This window comes from Gadus macrocephalus, chromosome 3 (genome assembly GCF_031168955.1).
Source record: "Gadus macrocephalus chromosome 3, ASM3116895v1".
In the NCBI taxonomy this organism is placed as follows: Eukaryota; Metazoa; Chordata; class Actinopteri; order Gadiformes; family Gadidae; genus Gadus; species Gadus macrocephalus.
Genome location: NC_082384.1, coordinates 24,319,196 through 24,340,141, shown reverse-complemented (window position 1 = coordinate 24,340,141; position 20,946 = coordinate 24,319,196). Strand labels below are relative to the sequence as shown.

The following is a 20,946-nucleotide window of genomic DNA, read 5'->3' as shown; positions in this document are numbered from 1 at the left end:
ACCTCTAAAAATGGGAATGTGTAGAATTAGGCAACTTCCAACGCCTTCCACCCTGCCACACCCCATGGGCTAAACTCACGGAACAGGTTCGCCCCCCCCCCCCACACACACACACACGTATCCGAGCCGAGCAGCCCACATCAAAAGAAACGGAAAGGTAAAATGGGCGTAGGTCTGACAACACCAGACAATGAACAACCATATAGAATGAAAAAAAACAAGAGTCTTACGAGTGCTGCTGATCGGAGCCCAGTCGATCGTCACTGCCCTCCTAAAAGGGTTGGCAGTTTGAACACATCCAGTTACTGATTAGTGCGCTGAGACTCACTTCCGTGTACCTGTCTGACCAACTTGTGCCGAGTTTATGAAGCACAAGGGTCACCGAGCCGTTACCATGATCCGCGCTGCGGGACAGCTGCGTGACAGGGTGCGCGTTGCGGGACAGGCTGCACGTTGAGGGACAGGACACCACAGTGCTGCCACTTCAAACTTTAACAGCAGCGTTGCCCGTGATGCGACACATGCACACACACCAGGCAGTGCGCATTCAACACACACACACACACACACACACACACACACACACCGTTACCAGAAAAGTGCACATAGGCGAGCCGTGCTACAAAAAAGATTCGACCTGCGCGCACACACACACACACACACACACACACACACACATATTAAGAGACACACACATTAAGGGAGACACACACACATACACACACCCAACAGGGCTTTCTGATAACTTCCTCACCCATCACCTATGAAGTAGACACCACTGCTAGCCCGCTTAGCTTGTAGCATCGCGCTATAACAACACCAGCTCTTTTCACCTCAATGTGCGTCAAACGTGCGCGTTTTGGCGTCGCGGCGAACGCGCACCGCTTCCCCCGGTACCGACACGGACCCGCTACCGAGAGGAGGATTCAGGGTTTAGTTTAAGGAGTCCACGGGTAGTGGAATCGGGTGTAGCGTGAGGCCCGTCTGCCTCCTCCTCGCCTCCCCGTAGCAGACTTTAATCCCACCGCTGGGGAACCGGAGCGACCGACGCGTGTTATTCCTCCACGACGCGATCCGTGCCACCTTTAGGAAGGTGTGCGGTCTGACAAAGTGGATTATTATTATTAAAAGAGATTTGTAGGTAGACGAGCCTACCTAGGTGGTTGATATCGTCCTCCCTTCGGCTTGTTGTTCACTGGTCTCCGCTGCGCTCTTCCTGCCTCGTCGCTGGGTGGGAGGGGAGGGGCGGCACATTCCCAGTACTGCTGGGATTTGGGGAATAAAACGCATGGATCATGGGTGTAATATGCATATAATGCATTATTTAATATTTTACTCAGGGACCTGAAATGGTAGTGGTGGATAGTTTTCAAAATTTGAATACGTTTACGTGGATGATTACTCCTGATGCATTATGCGCCTTTTCCTGTGTTATTTTTTGACGATTCAAAAGATAATTAATCTGATGTTATTTTTCTGCTTTTTATATGTTTTTTTTTTTTTACAGAATATATCTTATATTCTATTTTTATAATTTTTCCACGACAAGGGGAACTTTGACTAGACGATAGGGGGCTCTTATTTAGTGTGTTCTACTGCCACCTAGTGACTACTAAGGTGAACTGCAGCTACATATAAAAAATATTCAATCAGTAATTTGTAATGCAACTCATTCAAATATATTTACAAAATGGACTATTTTCATTAATATTCAATAATATCTAGCAACATTAATATGACTAAATCAGTGGCGTCACTAGGCTGTTTCATTCGGGGCTAAAGCCCCGGATATTATATATTATCTTTTTCTAGAAACAAATATGGGGATTCCAGGGGCATCTCAAAATAAAGTGGCATGGTCCTTGGTTTCTCGACGGGGGCGTTCGCCGGGGGGGGGGGGGGGGGGTTAACTTTCATGGTTTTCAATTTTTTTGGGTGAAAAAATAGGCTACCTGAAATAAATAGCCTATTTTCATTTATTGGTTTATAACCCCTCCACCGTCTCTGTTACTTTTTACTGTCTATGCGCAGTGTACAGTGGTCATACAGGCAGCGCGGTTCGGTCCTAGACACACCGGCAGACTCCCGTTACATCAGCTATCGTCATGATCTAAGGCTTCATAACCCAAGTTCGCTGGATAACAGTTCAACATAGTTAATAACATAGTTTCTGCTGTCTTGTCTGTCAAAAAGGCTAGCTAGTCTTTATCAGAAAATAATAATAATAATAATTTCAAAACCTTGACATAATCAGATGTCTATTAAATGACAGTTGACCACAAGGTGACTATCTATGCCTCTTCTTGAATTGCTTCATGTTTAAGTCGGCAGAGCCTTGTAATGCTGCGCATCATTATGAGCATAATACGGTGCAAGGAGCAGAAAAAGTTGACATGGTTGCTAATTTTCAGTTGAAAAAAAACGCTGGCATTATTTTATCATCTGAGGGCATATTCATTGCCATAACAACGTGAGCTAAATTAAGTACAACATGTTCTAATACTGACTCATGGTAACGTCCTCAGCTGATAGCGCGAGCTGCAGACGGGACTTAGTGTCTTATTCATTTATTTATTTATTTTAATAAGTTAGGCTACTTATTTTAAATAAACATAGCCTAATACCAAGGGTCAGAAGTTTTACAAGAATTTTGATCTTACAAAGTCATGAAAGAGGGACTTGTCGTCTTTATTCGTTTATTTCTCGCATTTTCCACAAAACCATCTGGAGCTTCTGAGTGTAGTGGGGAAGAAGTTCCAGGTTGATCTGGAAATCTGGAGTTGGAGGAACATTTCAGAGCTGGTAGAAGTTTTTCTTTTGGATATAATGCTTGGTGGGTCCAGCTGAAACAAGTAGAAGTGAATAATAACTGATTTTACTGTTGTAGGTTCCCAGCCTCTACTCCAGGGGTTGACATAGGCACGCGTGCCACCACTGGTACGTGGAAACATAATCTTTGCACACTTAAAAAAATAAGAAAATCGTATTTTTTATTTTATTATTATTATCGTTAAAAAAATTATGCACAATACAGCAGCATAATTATTACTAAATTTTCTTTGCACTATATTCTGTTTTGGGCATTTCCTCCCTGTGCAAATATGATTAAATGAGTTACTGAAAGCATTGTTCTGAAATGGGATCAATTGAGAAGAAAATATTTAAAATATTGTTGCAAGTGGCTTGTATGCATTGCCTTCACATGGTTTTGCAAAGCTGTACATGTCTTAAAGATATTGATGTGGATGTTGGAAACATCCACATCAACACTGATCACTAGTGTGGCTCACTACCACACAAACAAAAGTTGGTGCCTTCACCTGGCTAGCAACCTACACAAGTGATCTACAGAAGTAGGCTGACCGCACCATCTCACTAAAGGTCACCTTTTAACGTACACCTCACGCTCATTTAATGGGCATAAAAAATGCTGACCTTCACAGAAAGTGGGCCTGTCCACTTGTGAGATATGATACAAACACCACAAGCCTTCTGTTAATGAACCTGCACTGACCATCAGTCAATCAGCATCCATTAACTCTAATGAGCTTCATGCTCATACACACATAGGGCTCACCAAAAGCCACACGTACAAAAGCTACTGATTACTTAATGAACAGGTTAAATACATGGCTCAAAATTGCTCCAGACAAAAGTGTGGCGAGCATGGCTGTTTGGCAAAAGTCTGTACACATGTTGATGAGAAAAGCAATCCCCCGACCTATTCAAGCTAGCTAGACTAACCTAACTATCTTCTGAGACATACCGGGCACGAGGCTAACATGCCCCCTCCCCAGGGTAGCCTCTCCGCAGACTTAGGCCACGTTTATACGTAGCAGGGTATTTATAGAAACGAATATTTCCCCCCCCCCTCCGTTTTCAAAAATAACATTGTGCACACAATATCGTTTTCAAAAAAGTTGTTTACATCAAAACGCATAAATACGCCATCGAGTGCAATTAAAGCCATGCAAGCAAATCAGAATCCGCAGAATCAACAACGACGAATAACTAGAGCGTCTTCCTGTAACAAACAAACTGTAAACATAGGGCGCTCATATGACGTTAAGCATTTCCTGGCGCATAATGCGACGCTTCAGAACCTAAAACCCCGTTTCCCCCCGTTGACACGACAACACATAACCGGCGTTTTCAGAAATCTCCACTTTGGCCGGAGTTTTTAGAAATGATCGTTTTCTGTGACAAAAACTGTGTTTTCGTGTAAATGAGAGGCCAAACCGCGTGGAAATATCTGCGTTTTCCCTTCGTGTAAACGGGGCCTTAATCTGTCCAGGGAGTGCGAAAACAAGTTCTAAGAAACAGGCCAAAACAACCATGCTCACTTCCTTAAATTAGAGCAACTGACCTCCATGAAAAGCAAGAGTGAGTCTTCCAGCCATACTTCCCCTGCACTGACTAAAGTGCATTCAAAAAAGCAGCAAGGTTTGCAACCGCCAATGCCAGACATAAACAGACAAAATGAGTTCCATCATGGAACTTCCCAATTTCAAAATTTGCGGCACAAGTCAGCAATTAAATGTGCAGAAGCCAAGTTGGTCCATACAAGTGCAGATAAAGCCACAGAGCTTTGGGCAGTGGACTACCCTGAACATACTGGCTCAAGCCAATTAGTAAGGTCACCTGTGTGCTCTTCGTTTACCAATTTGAGAATGAGCAACTTTGTGCCGGGGACTGTTCTGTGGGCGTGTCTCAGCCCAGGCTCAGGTGTGCTGCATCAGTGGAGCTGAATAGGAGCACCTGGACCGCTCGTCAGGACCGGAGTTCAAAGCGACAGATTCCCCTTCCCATGGGGATGCTTTTGGTCATGGGACTGCTGGCTGGTCGTGCCACCTCTCTGGGATTTGTCTTGTCTTTATGGTTTGGACTTTGTTGTATACCTTAATGTCGTGTCCTTTTCATGTTTATGTAAATAAATCCCACTGGTTGGGTTTTTGTAAAAGGTGTCCTTTGATATTTGGGGTCAAGGGTGGTTTGTTGTTAGCCCCAGTAGGGCCAAGGTGGGGCGTAACACTCTAGCGAGGTGGGGCATAGCAAATATGACAACAAAAAAATATTTAAAATGTTGATGCATGATTGTTGACTATATGGAAATAATACAATTCCAGATCTTCTGGAAATGTTTTTGGTTGCTGTCATAAAACAGCTTAATATTTAATATATTGTTGCTTAAGGCACACTCATTAACAGTATTCTCTGTCTTTTTTTAAATCAACTTGCTTTTTCTTTTTTCTAGAAACAAATATGGGGATTCCAGGGGCATCTCAAAATAAAGTGGCTTAGTCCTTCTACATAGTCCTTCTGGCAATAGAATGAACGGTTTAAAAACATAACCATGTTTACCACCTCAGGTGAATTATCCTATCCCCAGTCATATATAGGCAGTGGCGAAGGTAGACCTTTTTTGGGTGGGCTCAAGCCCACCCAAAACTTGCCTTAGCCCACCCTATCGTTTCGGCCTCAAATCTAATATTCTCTTTTTACACAAGCAATGAGATGCTGTACACTATGGAAGCATATATGTAGCAAAATTCAAATGGCAATGCAATTTGGAATTACATTATGCATTTGACCATTCATTATGGAAGCATATATGTAGCAAAATTCAAATGGCAATGCAATTTGGAATTACATTATGCATTTGACCATTCATTATGCAATTTTATAATGTAATTTGTAAATACGTTATTCAAAGTGTATTTTAACATGCAAAGTGACAATGCAATCCTCAATTAAATTTGCAAAAGTTATAACAATACAAATAGAATAACATTTTGTCAAATTCTTTGAGTTCCTTTATACAAATTGAAAAGCTATAGCGTCCCCGTGATTGCAATCCACTTCGCCACGCTCCGTGTGTTGCGATATTCAAATGACATTTCAATCCGCAAAACGGAATCCAAAAATTCAATATGCAAAGTGGCAAACGTATCAGCCAATCAGCGTCTGGGCGGGAACTACGTCACTTGCTCGTAATTTCCTTGTTCACTTCTAGTTCGTATGTGTCAGGTCCATGGTCACCAATGGAGATTATTGATACGCTCCGAAGTTTGGCCGATGATGTGGAGAACAATCGTGTTGAAGACACAGATGCAGTAGATAGAGTGCGTGTTCTGGGAGATAGGATAGACGACTTATCCTCACTGGTACGTTTTGACGCCAGTGTGGTAAACACAAAGATTTCCCAAGTGCTACAGGCACTGGGTGCGAAACATAGGGTCGGGAGACCCACCGTCTCCACCCACTCCTCACCTACAAAGCTCTCCACAACCTAGCCCCCAGTTACCTCTGGACTACTATGTATCCCCACATCACGACTCATTACGAATGGGTGCCCGGTCATTCAGCTGTGGAGATACCCTTGGAGAATATAGAAAGTGACGTAGTTCCCGCCCAGACGCTGATTGGCTGATACGTTTGCCACTTTGCATATTGACTTTTTGGATTCCTCTTTGGATTTCCTCTTTGGATTCCGTTTTGCGGATTGAAATGTCATTTGAATATCGCAACACACGGAGCGTGGCGAAGTGGATTGCAATCACGGGGACGCTAAAGCTTTTCAATTTGAATAAAGGAACTCAAAGAATTTGACAAAATGTTATTGTATTTTTATTGTTATAACTTTTGCAAATGTAATTGAGGATTGCATTGTCACTTTGCATATTAAAATACACTTTGAATAACGTATTTACAAATTACATTATGAAATTGCATAATGCATTGTCAATTGCATAACGTAATTACTTATTGAATTGCAAATTGCATTGCCATTTGAATTTTGCTACATATATGCTTCCATAGATTCCATCTATGCCTCTTCTTGAATTGCTTCATGTTTAAGTCGGCAGAGGCTTGTAATGCTGCATAGCAATAAGCATGATAAGGTGCAAGGAGCAGAAAAAGTTGACATGGGTGCTTATTTTCAGTTGAAAAAAAACGCTGGCATTACTTCATCAGCTGAGGGCATATTCATTGACATAACAACGTGAGCTAAATTAAGTACAACATGTTCTAATACTGTGAGACTCATGAAAACGTCCTCAACTGATCTATGTCAACCCCTGGACTTAGTGTCTTATTTATTTAATATTTATTTTAATAAGTTATTTATTTTATTTTAAATAAACATAATACCAAGGGTCAGAAGTTTTACAAGAATTCAAGTCATGACAGAGGGACTTGGTGTCTTTATTCATGCTTGAATGATGAACACATTTTTTTTGAAAGGGAATAAGCTGATGAAGCTGACAAGTGACCAATGTTTACGGTTTAAAAATATTTTTAATTAAATGCAAACCCAAGTGAATAATTTGCTCTTGTTTCTCTGTTTTGAGATTCACACAGACTTAGCAGTCTTGTTTAAATGTTAGAAATTGAGTTAATAAACTCTTCTTCCTTCGGTGCTTTCTGGCTAACTTTATAGCTTTATATATTATATCCCTCCACTTTGTTCGGTATTCCCTGTCTCTCCTTTGCTCCTCCACGTAAACTGCTGCCTAGCCATACCTTCCTCAGCAGTGGAAAGTCAGAATTGAAATGAATCACTGCGTGAAATGTATCTAACTTGATGGTTATTATGGTGAAATGTATAAAATATTAAGCATAATAAAAAGCCATATTAATATTTATTGTAATCATAAATTATACGTCCATTGAGGAGGATTTGGATGTTATAGTCAACAGCGTCAAACTCTCTGTCACCACCGTCAGAAAGAAAAGCTGACGTTGCTGATCTTTGACAGAGTTGAACATTTTTTGTGTGTTATACAGGAGCCATCTTTTTTTCCTTCTGTAGCCAGCTGCCTTTGGCCACTTATTGAAATACATGCACTTATGTCATCATTTTAAACGATTATTTATATGCTGAAAAGTCAGTTCTTACCCGCCATGGTTGTGACACAAATAGAAATTTAGAAATATTTAACAAATAGCACACTTGTAGGAGCTTGCTTGACCTTGTTGCATTAAGCCGAAGTGGATGGTCGAATGGGAGTCATTTGGAATATAGCTGACCAAGTGGTTCCCTTATTTTTCTGTTTTTTTATAAATATCTGACATCGACAAAATTTGGAACACATTTTGCGGAACCACAAAATGAGAGTAAATATAATTGAAAATGCACTGCTCTTGGTTTTAAAGTCAGTGTTGTACCTGAACGCGTTCATTGAACGGTAGTTCATGAACTCGTTCATATTTTGGGCGAACGTGAACTGAACGTACTGTATTACTGCCTGATGAACGTTACTGTGAACTCGTTCATTCTGGTGTCTGTGAACGGCCCGCTCACTCGGTTTAACTTTGTTCAATAGGGGGGTTATTTGTTTATCAACACGGCGGATGCTCACGCAGGACGCCATGTTGTTTGACCGGTTGCCATGGTTATCTCTGTGTAGTTAATTTGCAGTTGCAGTGTTGTCCGCTTACTGTTACATTAAACTGTAATCAGAAAACGCGGTTATATGCTATAGACCCTATAGTATCTGTGGTGTAAAGGCTGGGACGAATTTCGAATTATAAATATGTACACTTTATGTTGAAAGTATAGACCGTCGCGATTCCTATTGAAACTAATGGTGCGGTGATTATTCTTCAAAATGAGAGCTGTTAAATTGTGAAAAATGAATTAAACTGTTATCAGACAATGCGATTATATGCTTGACCCTAGAGTATCTGTGGTATAAAGGCTCAGACGAATTTCGAATTATAAATATGTACAATCCATAACGTTAGCTCTCTGCCTCCTAGCTCAGCGGACTAGAATACCTCCTAGAATCATTGCTTGTTGGCCGGAAACGGAAAGGGGGGCTGTTTACGTTTGGTTGTAGTCTTTTCGCTGGGTTCTCCGTCTCAACAGTAGGGCTAGAACCGAGCAAAAAGACTACAACCAAACGTGAACAACCCTCCTTTCCGTTTCCGGCCAACGAGCAATGAGTCTTCCAACAGAAATCAATGGGATTTACAAAATGCGCTAAATGTGCAATAAAACACGATAGAAACTGTATTTCGCTACGATACTTGATTCAACCACTCTATTTCATCCTAGACAAACCACAAAGGGGGCTCCATGTTTAAAATACCGGAAACAAATAATAGCTCACAGCAACATATTGAAAAGAAGAACTATGAACTAGTTTATTATTTGGAACTTTGAACTTAGTTCAAAATGTTGAATTATGAACGTTTAACTGAACTAGTTCATTTTAAAATTTGTGAACTGAACTTTGAACTAGTTCACGTAGAAAGTGAACTTTCCCAACACTGTTTTTAAAGTATTATTTTGTCATCTCATCTTTCATCTGGTGTGTGTGATTACATATCATATTTAATCATTTTTTTTATAATTTACAGTATTTATCAAATTAAGATTATAATCTCTAGTCTCTTCATGTTTCACAAATGTCCAGAACAAGGACTTCCAGTTCCTCTTTCTAGTTGCCTGTGTACCCTATAACCCTCAAACTATGTGAAACACCATTTTCTAGTTGCGAAAAAGGAAGGAACTCTAAATAACGTTGTACCCTATTACCCCAATCCTGTCCGAAGTTATTTTTCAAAACATGTGAAATATCATTTTATAAAATAGGCCCATTGTAGATTTCAGTCTAACAAATCCATAAAACAAAGTTTATATTCTCGAATTTAACTTAAAGTAGGCCTTCACTACTACTAAATCGGAAAAGAGCCCAAATAGCCTACAGAGGTCATGGTAACAGAATTTAATAAACCTTCAGTAAGTAGCCCTATCTCTATTAAACACAGATCCGGACGACCATATGTGACATGTTGTGTGTACGTAGAGACAGATTGCCCTGAACTAATCTGGATTACACTGCGTCTGTCCCCCTGGCTCCTGACACACACACACACACACGCACACACTCTAACACTTGCATACGTTATACAAAGGGACCCACTGGGTCTTCAGACCATGGTCCTTGAACCTGTGTTATCTGGTCTTCTTCTACATCCAATATATTACATAACAGAGCCCTCCACAATGCAAGGGAAGTAGTGCAGCTGTGAAAGAGGAAGGGGCCTCGTCGTGGATGCAGAACCAGCCCTGTCTTATAAAATGCCTGTCGAATAGCGTTCAGATTTTGTTTGCTCCTGAACGACCTGCAGGAAATCTCTCCTTCTGGACTCACCGGGCGGGTGGTGAAGAGTGAAACATGCAACGATGCGGGGGAGGGAACAAGATTCTCTACGGGTTGACTCTGGCCACGGGGATAGCAGAGTGCCTCGGTTTTGCCGGCTTGGTGTTTGGGTTTGCCTCTCTTGTGTTTGTGCTGAAACAAGATGGGTACTTCAGTCAAATGTGTGTCAACGTCACGGCCGCAAACAACACAAGCTATACAGGTGAGGGACATTGCTTCCAAATTCAATTTGAATGTGTTTTGCATTTGAGAGTGGAGAATGGAGATTGCACTGCTTACCTGGATAGCAGAACTGCTCTTTGGGAGAATGCATTATGCATTATCTGTTGCTCTTTGGCTCTGTCAATCTGTCTCTCTCTCCCTCTCTTTCTGTTCATCTCTCTCTTTCTCTCTCCATCTCTCTCGCTGTCTCTTCTCTAGACTGCAGTGGGCAAGATGAGCACTTCTCTCTGGTCTTTACCATCGCCTCGTTCCTCATCGCCTTTCTGAGTCTGCCAAATGGCTACCTGTTTGATCGCTTCGGTACCATGGTAACCAGACTTCTGGGAATGTGAGTTCTTGTACCAATCTCTCTATTATGAACGCTCAAAGGTGGTGTAAATAGAGATGTCAAACACAGATAGGCTTGTTATTGTGTAATGTGGTCACTGTGGTATGGTACATTTCACATTAGGGCCCTGGGTGATAGTAGTGTGTAATAAAGTGTTGACAAAAAAGGACCAATATATTGTGAAAATCGGTTTATATAAACTACACATAATACCTTAACGGTTCAAATTGCTCACTTGTTTTCCTAAGATACATAACGCTCATCTAATGGATGCTCAGCGTCTGGCTTCTTGTTATTATGATCCGGTCAAACAAGATCAAATGTGCTTCAATCTGAATAAATACATTATGAACCTTTCTCGTACCCTCCAGAACCCTGTATGCCATTGGAACTCTGATCATGGCCTTCTCTAGTGCAGGTAGGATGAAAACTTTGGTACAAAAACAGAAAACAGGAAAACCAACAGTTCCATCCCCTTTCCCCTTCAAGCCAATTGAAATCAGTTATTGTACCGTTCATATTGAACCATTGAGTAACTATTTGCACAACGTAGTGACCTCGAAGAGCAGGTCGCTATACAGAGGAGGCGGTTTGGGTGTTACAATGTTGCCTGTGTTTACTCATCATTATTTTCTGTTCCACTCCTTTCTAGCATACTCTATGCTGCTGTTTGTGGCCTTTCCCTGCCTTGCTGTTGGAGGGATTATCCTCCTCCTAACCAACATGCAGGTGAACCCACCATTCAGTCACGACTGCGTGCAACCATGCACACATTGTTTCTGATAAGAGCAAATGCTTTTGTTAAAAGTTTGGGATCACCTAGACAATTTCATGTCTTCCATGAAAACACAATTGCACAAGGGTTTTCTAATCATCAATTAGCCTTTTAACACGACAATGTACCATTAGAACCCAGGAGCGATGGTTGATGGAAATGGGCCCCTGTAAAACCTATGTAGATATTCCATAAAAATCAGCAGCTTCCAGCTAGAATACATTAACAATGTCTAGACTGTAATTCTGATTAATTGAATGTTATCTTCATTGAAAAAAACTGTTATTTTAATTAAAAAATGAGGACAATTCTAAGTGACCCCAAACTTTTGAAGGGTAGTGTACCTCACCGTAAGACTGTGCAGCTTTTAACTGACTGTCTGTCTGTCTTACTGTCTGCTTTTGATGAAGATCGGCAACCTGTTTTCTGCCCATCGTTCCACCATCATCACCATCTACAACGGGGCCTTCGACTCCTCCTCCTCAGTCTTCCTCATCGTTAAGGTAACTACCTTAATGAGTTTTAGTTATAAATAAAGTAGGGCTGTACAATTAATCAAATTTGGGTCAAACGATCTCCAAACTAATATAATCACGTTGAACCGTATTTTTATTTATTTATTTAAAAAAGAAAAGTATATCTTATTCATTAAATGTTTTATAGAAATATAACAGCTGGATACATATTTGTGCATTAATTTCAATTTGAACATTTTGTATATTTTTTTCAAATTCTTTGAAAGTTCTCAGTTACAGTGTTTTTTTTGGGGAGAAATGCTGAATGAATGCATCATGTTTTCAAACTCTAAAATAATCGTTTGTAAAATCGTGATTTCAAGATTAACCAAAATAATCATGATTATGATTTTTCCCATAATCGAGCAGCCCTAAAAGAAAGGACTTATGCACCCGTCCTTTTATGCCCGGAGTTGCATCCGAGTGTTTTATCTATGGGACACTACTGGGCAAACACAGCTTATCAGTTGAGCGTTATAGCTTGCTGGTCAAACAGCCAATTGATGGTCAGTCCTTTATATAGGCTACCAAGAATTGTTATGTATCTAGGCAGCATGTGATCTATGAAGATAGGGCAAGATTTCCAGTCAATGCATCTTCATGATCCTCCTGTATCTTTACAACCGAATTGTTTGTTATATTTCTAAGTATACTTTCCCAAATTAATAAAAATACCAATTCGATACCAATTCTCTACACATCGGACACATGCTTGTTAAAGCTGGACTGCTGTTGTTCATTATTGTCATTTCTGAATCATCTGATACTTGATTGTCGTGGTGATTTCTTTACGAGATATTGCGTTTAGGACAGATGAGACTTCTATATGCAAAATGCACACAATAGTTTGGGAAAATTAACCTATTTTAATGTACACATACGCTAGTCTCCTCTATAGCAGAGTGAGCCCAAAATACAGTTTCACAGAGCTATTTAAAGAACTTCACCCCCTCCCTGCAATGCACTTGTCAATGATCAAATCAGGGAGTTGTTTACCTAAAGCAGCGGTCCCCAACCACCGGGCCGCGGACCGGTACCGGGCCGCGGGACATTCCTAACCGGGCCGTAGGTTAGTAGGCTACGACATGATTAGAAAAAAAAATGTACATGCCATATGTCTATATGCAGTGGTTAGATTGCATATAACATGTTTGCATTTTTGGCAAGGTCTTAACTTATTTTCTTAGGGATAGCTGTCTGTCTGTCCCGTCCTCAACACGTATTGGCTTCAGCGGCTGCGCGCGCAGCCTAAGCTCACTTCAGTTCAACAGTAGTGTCACACTATGAGCTCAGCTCAACCTGACACTCCAGAGGGGAGACTGAGGACTGTCTTTAAACTGGCAGATAAAGTTGCTGCATTTAAAGCCAAGCTTGATTTGTGGGGACGACGAGTGGACAGGGGAGTATTCGATATGTTCCAAACATTAGTGGGGATTTTGGGAGAGACTGAGGCAGGGCCCATTCTCTCGCAGCTGGTGCGCGATCACCTTGTTGCGCTTTCAAATTAATTCAAACGTTACTTCCCATCCTCCAAAGATCCACGGCGAACCGAACGAATGAGTGGATCCGCAACCCATTTGTCAATGTCCTGAATCACTTGTCAGTGCAGGAGGAAGATCAAATGATCGAATAGCTAATGATGGTGGTCTTAAAAGTGTGTTTGAGCAAACCTCTCTGGCGGGTTTTTGGATCAAAACCAAAGCGGAGTATCCCGAGATATCCGTAAAAGCGCTGAAAACGTTGCTTCCACTTCCCACCACGTACCTATGCGAGGCCGGGTTTTCGGCAATGACTGCAACTAAAACAAAATTGCGCAATCGATTGGACATTTCAAACACGTCACTGTCTTCCATCACTCCCAGATGGAACCTTCTTGTTGCAGGGAAACAGGCACAGGGCTCCCACTGATTAAAATGAATTGTAGCCTATTCTGTGGCCTCACAAACGCGTGTTAAGTTCCCTTACTGACATTTTCTGTTGTTCATGTTTACATTTGATAGATGTTACTTCAAGTTTAGTTCAATATATTTATGTTCATAGTTGTTCATTTTTCACTTGTTCAAGTTCACATTATTTTTTAAGAGTTTGTTACCTTCACTGTTCATAAATAACTGGAACTAGTTATTTTAAATGAATGCATGCACAACACTATATGAAAATATCAACAAATTGGCAACCTCTGCACAACATAACCCAACCCAATAATACTAAAACTGTATGCAACAGGCACTTTGTGTTTCCTTGCAAGTGTTACAAAGGTTATTTCTGTCTGTTATCCAGGTTCTGTATGAGCAGAACATCTCTATCCAGACCTCCTTCCTGGTCTTGTCCTTCTGCAGCATCATACACCTTCTCAGGACCTTCCTGTTGATGCCCAGAACACACATCCCGTACAGCCCTCCCAGTGACTACAGCTACGGGTGAGACCTGCTCAAATCTACTGTATACACTATGACACAAGCTTTCAAAAGTTTGGGGTCACTTAAAGATGTCCTTATTTTTTTAAAGAAAGCACCGTTTTTTTTTCATTTTGAGATAACATTTAATCAGAAATATAGTCTAGACATTGTTAATGTGGTAAATGACTGTTTAGCTGGAAACTGATGATTTTTAATGGATGGTGGTCTTAAAAGTGTGTTTGAGCAAACCTCTCTGGCGGGTTTTTGGATCAAAACCAATGGTGGTCTAGGTGTATAGAGGCCCATTTCCAGCAACCATCAATCCTGTGTTCTAATGGTACATTGTTTAGCTAATCGTGTTAAAAGGCTAATTGCTAATCACTTCAAAAATCAAGAATATCCACCAGCACCTTGGAATAATCCCTCACCTCAGCATCTCGACAGACTTTCACCCATCGTCACTCTCACTCTCCCCCTGCCAGCTTCCCACTCTCTCAGAAATCACAGAACTCATCCAAAAATCCAAACCATCCACTTGTCATCTGGACCCCCTCCCCACACAACTAGTTAAAGCCTGCCTTCTCTGGCCCCCCTCAGTTCTGCCATCACCCACTCCTCTCTCACCACTGGAACTTTCCCTACAACCTTCAAAACCTCGGCTATTACACCAATACTGAAAAAACCTGGTGCCGACCCCTCCAACTTCACCAAATTCCGTCCCATTTCCAATCTTCCATTCATCTCTAAAATCCTAAAAAACAGTGCCTCCCCCATTCTCACTTATCCAACAATAACCTATATGATCAGTTCCAGTCCGGTGTCCGCCCACTCCATAGCATTAAAACAGCACTCATCAAGATAACCGACGACCTCCTAATGGCACCATCCTCATCCTCCTCGACCTCAGTTCATCCTTTGATACACTCTGTCAGACCACCCTCCTCAACAGGCTAGCTTCGATTGCCATCACCCACACTCCGTTAGACTGGTTCAAATCATACTTATGTGGCCGCACACTTATCCAACTGAAGCCCTTCAAATCCATCCCCTCCCCCGTCACTTCAGGTGTGCCCCAGGGCTCTGTCCTGGGACCCCTCCTCTTCATGATCTACCTCCTTCCCCTCGGCAATATCTTCCGCAAATTTAAGATTTGATTCCACTGTTATGCTGACGACACCCAGCTCTACCTCACCACTAAACCCTCGTCCACTCTTCCGCCCTCCTCCCTCACTAATTGCATCACTGAAAAAAAAAATGGTTCACTCTCAACTTCCTCAAATTAAATAGCAGTAAAACTGAGGTTCAACTCATTGGCACAAAATCTACCCTATCAAAAACGAACAGCTTTTCAATCACCATAGATAATTCCACTGTTGCACCCTCCTCCAAAAGTCTGGGTGTCATCCTGGACAGTACACTATCCTTTCAATCCCATATCAATAACATCCCCCGGTCTGCCGACTTCCACCTACGAAACATAAATCGGCTCCGCCGTTCCCTGACCCCCCACACTGCCGCCATCCTCGCCCACAGCCTCGTCACCCCCCGTATAGATTATTGCAACTCTCTCCTTCTCGGCCTCCCTCACAAATCCCTCCATAAGCTCCAACTGGTCCAGAATTCAGCTGCCCGCATTATAACTCGAACCCTATCCATCCACCACATAATTTCCGTCTCAAATTCAGAGTCCTCCTGTTTACATTTAAGGCCATCCACAACCTTGCTCCCCCATATCTGTCCAACCTCATCCATGTACCCACTCCCTCCCGCTCCTCCCAGATCCTCTTCCTCCGTACACCTGTCTGTACCCTCTGCCCGTCTCACCACCATGGGGCACAGAGCCTTCAGCCGCTCTGCTCCCTGACTCTGGAATGCTTTACCACCTGAACTCAGAAACATCACTTCATTTCCACTTTTCAAATCACATCTCAGAACCCATCTGTTCAAAACGGCCTATTCCACCTGATGTGGAATTACTGTCTGTGTTATTACAATTTTCTTTCTTTCTTTCTTAATTGTGTTCCCTTCTAATGACTTTTGTGTACCTCTCTACGGTGTCCTTGAGTGCCGAGAAAGGCACCTTTAAATAAAATTATTATTATTATTTATTATTATAATTGATGATTAGAAAACCCTTGTGCAATCATGTTAGGCAGCTGAAAACTTTTTAATAAAAGTGTGAGTTTTCGTGGAAACATGAAATTGTCTGGGTGACCCCAACTCATGAACGGTAGTTTATATACAGTTTATGGCAAGGTACAGATGTCCAAAAGGAATAACCACCGCATCTGGCAGGTCAGTTAGAAAATGTCAACATATTTCCATGTAGACTGAGATTCGGAAAGTCTGACGCTCGCGACAAGGAGGAGACAGAGAAGATGAGGCAGGTAGCCGCGGCAACCGGGTTGGCAGAGCTCGACGAGAAAGCGGATGCACAGGGACAACTTGAGAACATCTCTGAAGAAAAAGGTATCTCTTTGGTGCAGTTATCCTCAAAAAAACAATTCTACACAGTGCATAAAGTGCTATTTTTAAGTGCCAGACTCCACCCTCACAGTACCTTAACACGTGACCTATGCTCCGCCGCAGTGCCCAGCTTCCGGAGCTGTGTGCAGTCCTGGTTCTTCCTTTGGCACCTGCTGTGGCTGTCCCTCATGCAGCTCCGGCACTACCTGTTCATCGGCACGCTGAACCCGACCCTGAACCGCCTCGCCAACAACGACCCCGCCCTAGGTAAAACAAGGACGAGAGAGAGAGAGAGAGAGAGAGAGAGAGAGAGAGAGAGAGAGAGAGAGAGAGAGAGAGAGAGAGCCCAGAAGGCCCACTCCTCGTCATGAAGTCCCCTCTGCTGGGACAGAGATGTGGTTGACAGGCAAGGTAGATGGGAAGAGGGAAGAGATGTGCTGATTGGTCAAACATTTGCAAGGAGCAGTCTCGAATCAAATGGTTTAATATGGAGACAGCTGCAGTCAACAGGCAGATTCTTTCTTTTGCTGACCACTTGTTTTTTATCCCGACAAAAGCCCCGTAACGAACGTTCCTCTGCGTCTTTCTCGTAGAATGCACCACCTTTGAACGTCTTTGTTAAATGCGGCTGCATGACCTCCTCTCCCATGATGGTCGGCAGCTCGTGGTTTTCCCCGTCTCTCCAGTTAGAACTACTCATGTTGATATCGCTGCGTTGTCTCTGTTGAAGAGACAACACCTCAATGACTGCTTGTCAATTGAACCTACAGCACCTTTGAATACATCTAGTTCCTTTTCAGAATCGATATTCTCTAACCCGACTTCTGCAATCTAAAGTCTTCCTTGTGTGTCTCGGTTTGATATGGGTCTGCTGTGCCGGTCCTCTCAGTGAGCCAGTTCACCAACGCCTTCGCCATCACTCAACTCTGTGGAATCCTGTGTGCCCCCTGGAACGGTGTCCTCCTAGACAGACACAAAGGAAAGCCCCGGGCCCCAGGTACACTAAGGGGTGTGTGTGTGTGTGTGTGTGTGTGTGTGTGTGTGTGTGTGTGTGTGTGTGTGTGTGTGTGTGTGTGCAAATCGTCAATAACAATAAGCATATAAAAGTAGACGGTTGGTAACAGCTCGACCAAAAAAGCAGAACAACCAACTTGAAGAAGCCGTTCAGAGTGGAGATTATTTCCCGGCAGCTTCTTGTTCTTCTCAGTGTGAGCGAGCGAGTGCGTGCGTGCTACTCTAAATTGGTATATGCTGTCGTAGTATAACGTGACCATATATCAAGTATTCTTTTTGCATCTGTGTCATCTCATCGATGAGCAGGGTGTACCCCAACTTCTGCAGTCTACCCGTCGGTATCAGGGATGCCGACAGGTAGCTATTGGGGTACATCCTTTCATACTACGAGGGTTCAGAGACCTTTAGCAGCTATAAGCAACATCCTCCAAACATCCCTGATGCGGACAGGAAGGCCGCAGACATTGGGGTGCACCCCTTCTAGCTGAGAGCGTTCAGAGACCCTTACAGAGACCCTCCTAGCATCCGCTTCTCAGCTGGCCCACCCTCTCACACCCCCGCCAGACATTGGGGTACACCCTTTGATCCTGGGAGGGTTCAGAGACCCTTACCCTGACACCTACCCGTCCTTCGGAGGAGACGTAAAACCGAGGTCCTGACTCACTGAGGTCATAAAAGATCCCAGGGCACTTATCGCAAAGAGTAGGGGTTTCCCCGGTGTTCTGGCCCAACCAGGCACATTCAATCTGGCCCCCAAATCATCCTCCTGTATAATTGGCTGACTCCTTAATTCCCTCACTCTCCACTTCAAGCTGGTGTGTGGTGAGCGTTCTGGCGCAGATTGGCTGCCGTGCTACACCCAAGTGGGTGCTACACACTGGTGGTGGTGAGTGAGGTGGTCCCCCCCACCCCCCCGACTGACCGCCTCTCACCCCTCCCCCCCCCCCCCCCAACTGACGGTCTCTCCTAGGGCTACTTGATTATGGGAAAAATCATCAATCCCGATTATTTTGGTCAATATTAAAATCACGATTATTCAAACGATTTTTTTTGAGTTTGAAAACATGATGTATTTATTCAGCATGTCTCCCCCAAAAATATTTTGTAACTGAGAACGTTGAAATTTCGACTTAAAAAAACACACAAAATGGTCAAATAGAAAATTTCTCAAATCTCAAATAATGTACAGATATGTATCCAATTGTTCTGCACTTTCTATAAAACATTTAATAAATAAAAGTCGCAAACCCGATTAAATTAATTTTGTGATCGTTTGACGCTACAATCGAAATCGAGATCAAAATTCAATTAACGGCTCAGCCCTAGTCCCCCCCCCCCCCCCCCGCCAGGTGAGACAGAGCGGGAGGCAGACCTGCGCTCGGCGGTGGTGTCCCTGTTCGTGACGGCGCTGCAGTGCCTGCTGTTCTCCGTGTGCGCCACGGTGCCCGTGCTGCCGCTGCAGTATCTGACCTTCGTTCTGCAGGTGCTGAACCGCTCCTTCCTGTACGGCGGTCACGCCGCCTTCATCAGCATCGCGTAAGTATGGGGGGGGGGGGGGGGGTGTACTAGCAGCTTGTTGGTTGAAAGAGAGTGTGTGTCTCTCTGTGTGTGTCTGTGCGTGTGTGTGTGTGTGTGTGTGTGTGCTCCTTGGTAGAAAGAGTGTGTGTGTGTATGCGTGTGACGATTTTCCCCCAATGGCTCAACACCTCTCTCACACACACACACACGCACACATGTACATGCATACACACACATGAATACACACATACACGTTCATGCATACAAAGTTACAAACTCATGCATACACACATACTCACAGAGTTACAAACACATGCATACATACACACACACAAACGTACATGCATACACATTAAATCCTCTATCCTTGGTGTGGCCCCTCAGGTTTCCAGCGTGTCACTTCGGTAAGCTGTACGGCACGGTGATGAGCCTGTCGGCCCTTATCTCCCTCATCCAGTACCCCTGTTTCACTCTGGTCAAGAACTCACTCAACAGAGACCCTTTTTACGTAAGAATACACCTCTTCACGGTTTTCAATCATGCTTGGTTGACACAAAAGTTTTAAATCATTTGTTTTGCTTTATTGAATGTATGTCGGCCATCACCACTGTATCGACGCCTTTTCTAACTCGAGGTCTCGCCTCACTGTGATCCGTAGCTCAGAAGTCCACGTCGCTGACCCCAGCCCGCAGCGGGGGCTGGGGCTGCGGGGGTCACGTTTAGATTATGGGCATTTAGAAGACGCTTTTATCCATAGCGACTTACAATAACTACATTTGTCAGAAGAAGGAGAAACAATATATCGTTGTCGGTACAGTAAGGATGTTCATAGAAACAAGGTTAGGGTTAGCTCTAACAATCGCTAGGTTAACCCATTCCCCGTATACAACAAAGATAACTAAAATAAGATGCTACACAATGTTAAGTACTATTTTTAAGTGCAAGGACGTACAACATACAATAAGTGCGTAATGTGAATTATGGAGTGAAATAATTGTGTTTGTGTTGTGTTTCAGGTGGATATTGCGTTGACTTTCCTTGTGCTGCTCGTCTTCATCCATCCCCTGAACGTATTCCTCCACTGCAGACGAATGAGTCGAGAGAGACAGAAAGGACCGCCCGTCAATCTGGGTCTTTTAACGGAGGCAAAGACATAGAGGGGGGAAATGGATCACGTATTTTTGGATGCATGTGCTATGGTCCTGGTTTTTATCCATGTATAGCAAGTTTTTTTTACAAATATCTTGGTACAGCCACAACAAGCCAAACTAATAAGATCAGCATACCAAAATGTTGTTTGTACTGTGTTTTAAAGTCGATTTCCAAAGCAAAATGATGAATTCTTGAAAAATAGATTATTTTTTTGTGCGCTTTATTTGTTATTTGAGTACAGTTTAATAAAGTTTTTTGTAACAACAAAAATATATTCTCATATCACTTCAATACTATCATCTCCTTAGTAGCCTAATGTTGTAAATAATATCAGACTAATTAGTGACAGGATCGTAAAAATACAAAAGAGGCAATACAGTTTTAG

The 20,946-nt window shown here is 42.8% G+C and overlaps 2 protein-coding genes and 1 long non-coding RNA gene across 3 annotated transcripts in view; 1 reads left to right on the top strand and 2 right to left on the bottom strand.

The window, feature by feature from the left end:
• The window catches only part of ctnnd1 (catenin (cadherin-associated protein), delta 1), a 33,210-nt gene extending 31,956 nt beyond the window's left edge, over positions 1-1,254 (bottom strand). Inside the window, 1 exon segment of the mRNA XM_060048219.1 lies at positions 1,156-1,254. The gene's annotated coding sequence lies outside the window, so the exon portion shown is untranslated.
• A 1,413-nt stretch (positions 1,255-2,667) lies between these two features.
• Positions 2,668-10,632, bottom strand: LOC132454710 (uncharacterized). Its single transcript, XR_009524980.1, has 3 exons — positions 10,452-10,632; positions 10,164-10,304; positions 2,668-2,843 (listed from the first exon to the last, which is right to left on the bottom strand). It is a non-coding gene; the product is annotated as an uncharacterized LOC132454710 (long non-coding RNA).
• On the top strand, positions 10,188-20,831 carry slc43a3a (solute carrier family 43 member 3a). The gene is made up of 12 exons (XM_060048227.1): positions 10,188-10,374; positions 10,593-10,722; positions 11,094-11,140; positions 11,375-11,451; positions 11,908-12,000; positions 14,293-14,432; positions 16,741-16,880; positions 17,001-17,144; positions 17,767-17,874; positions 19,241-19,427; positions 19,794-19,917; positions 20,426-20,831. The coding sequence occupies exons 1-12, from the start codon at positions 10,188-10,190 to the stop codon at positions 20,564-20,566; spliced, it is 1,518 nt and encodes a 505-aa protein (XP_059904210.1). The 3' UTR covers positions 20,567-20,831.
• The last annotated feature ends 115 nt before the right edge of the window (positions 20,832-20,946 follow it).

Excerpts from the sequence above, each read along its gene's own strand:
- slc43a3a (XM_060048227.1), top strand. The coding sequence starts at position 10,188 with ATGCAACGATGCGGGGGAGGGAACAAGATTCTCTACGGGTTGACTCTG. Across the intron at positions 11,141-11,374 it reads CATGGCCTTCTCTAGTGCAG|CATACTCTATGCTGCTGTTT; the intron begins GTAGGATGAAAA and ends ACTCCTTTCTAG. Across the intron at positions 16,881-17,000 it reads GAACATCTCTGAAGAAAAAG|TGCCCAGCTTCCGGAGCTGT; the intron begins GTATCTCTTTGG and ends GCTCCGCCGCAG.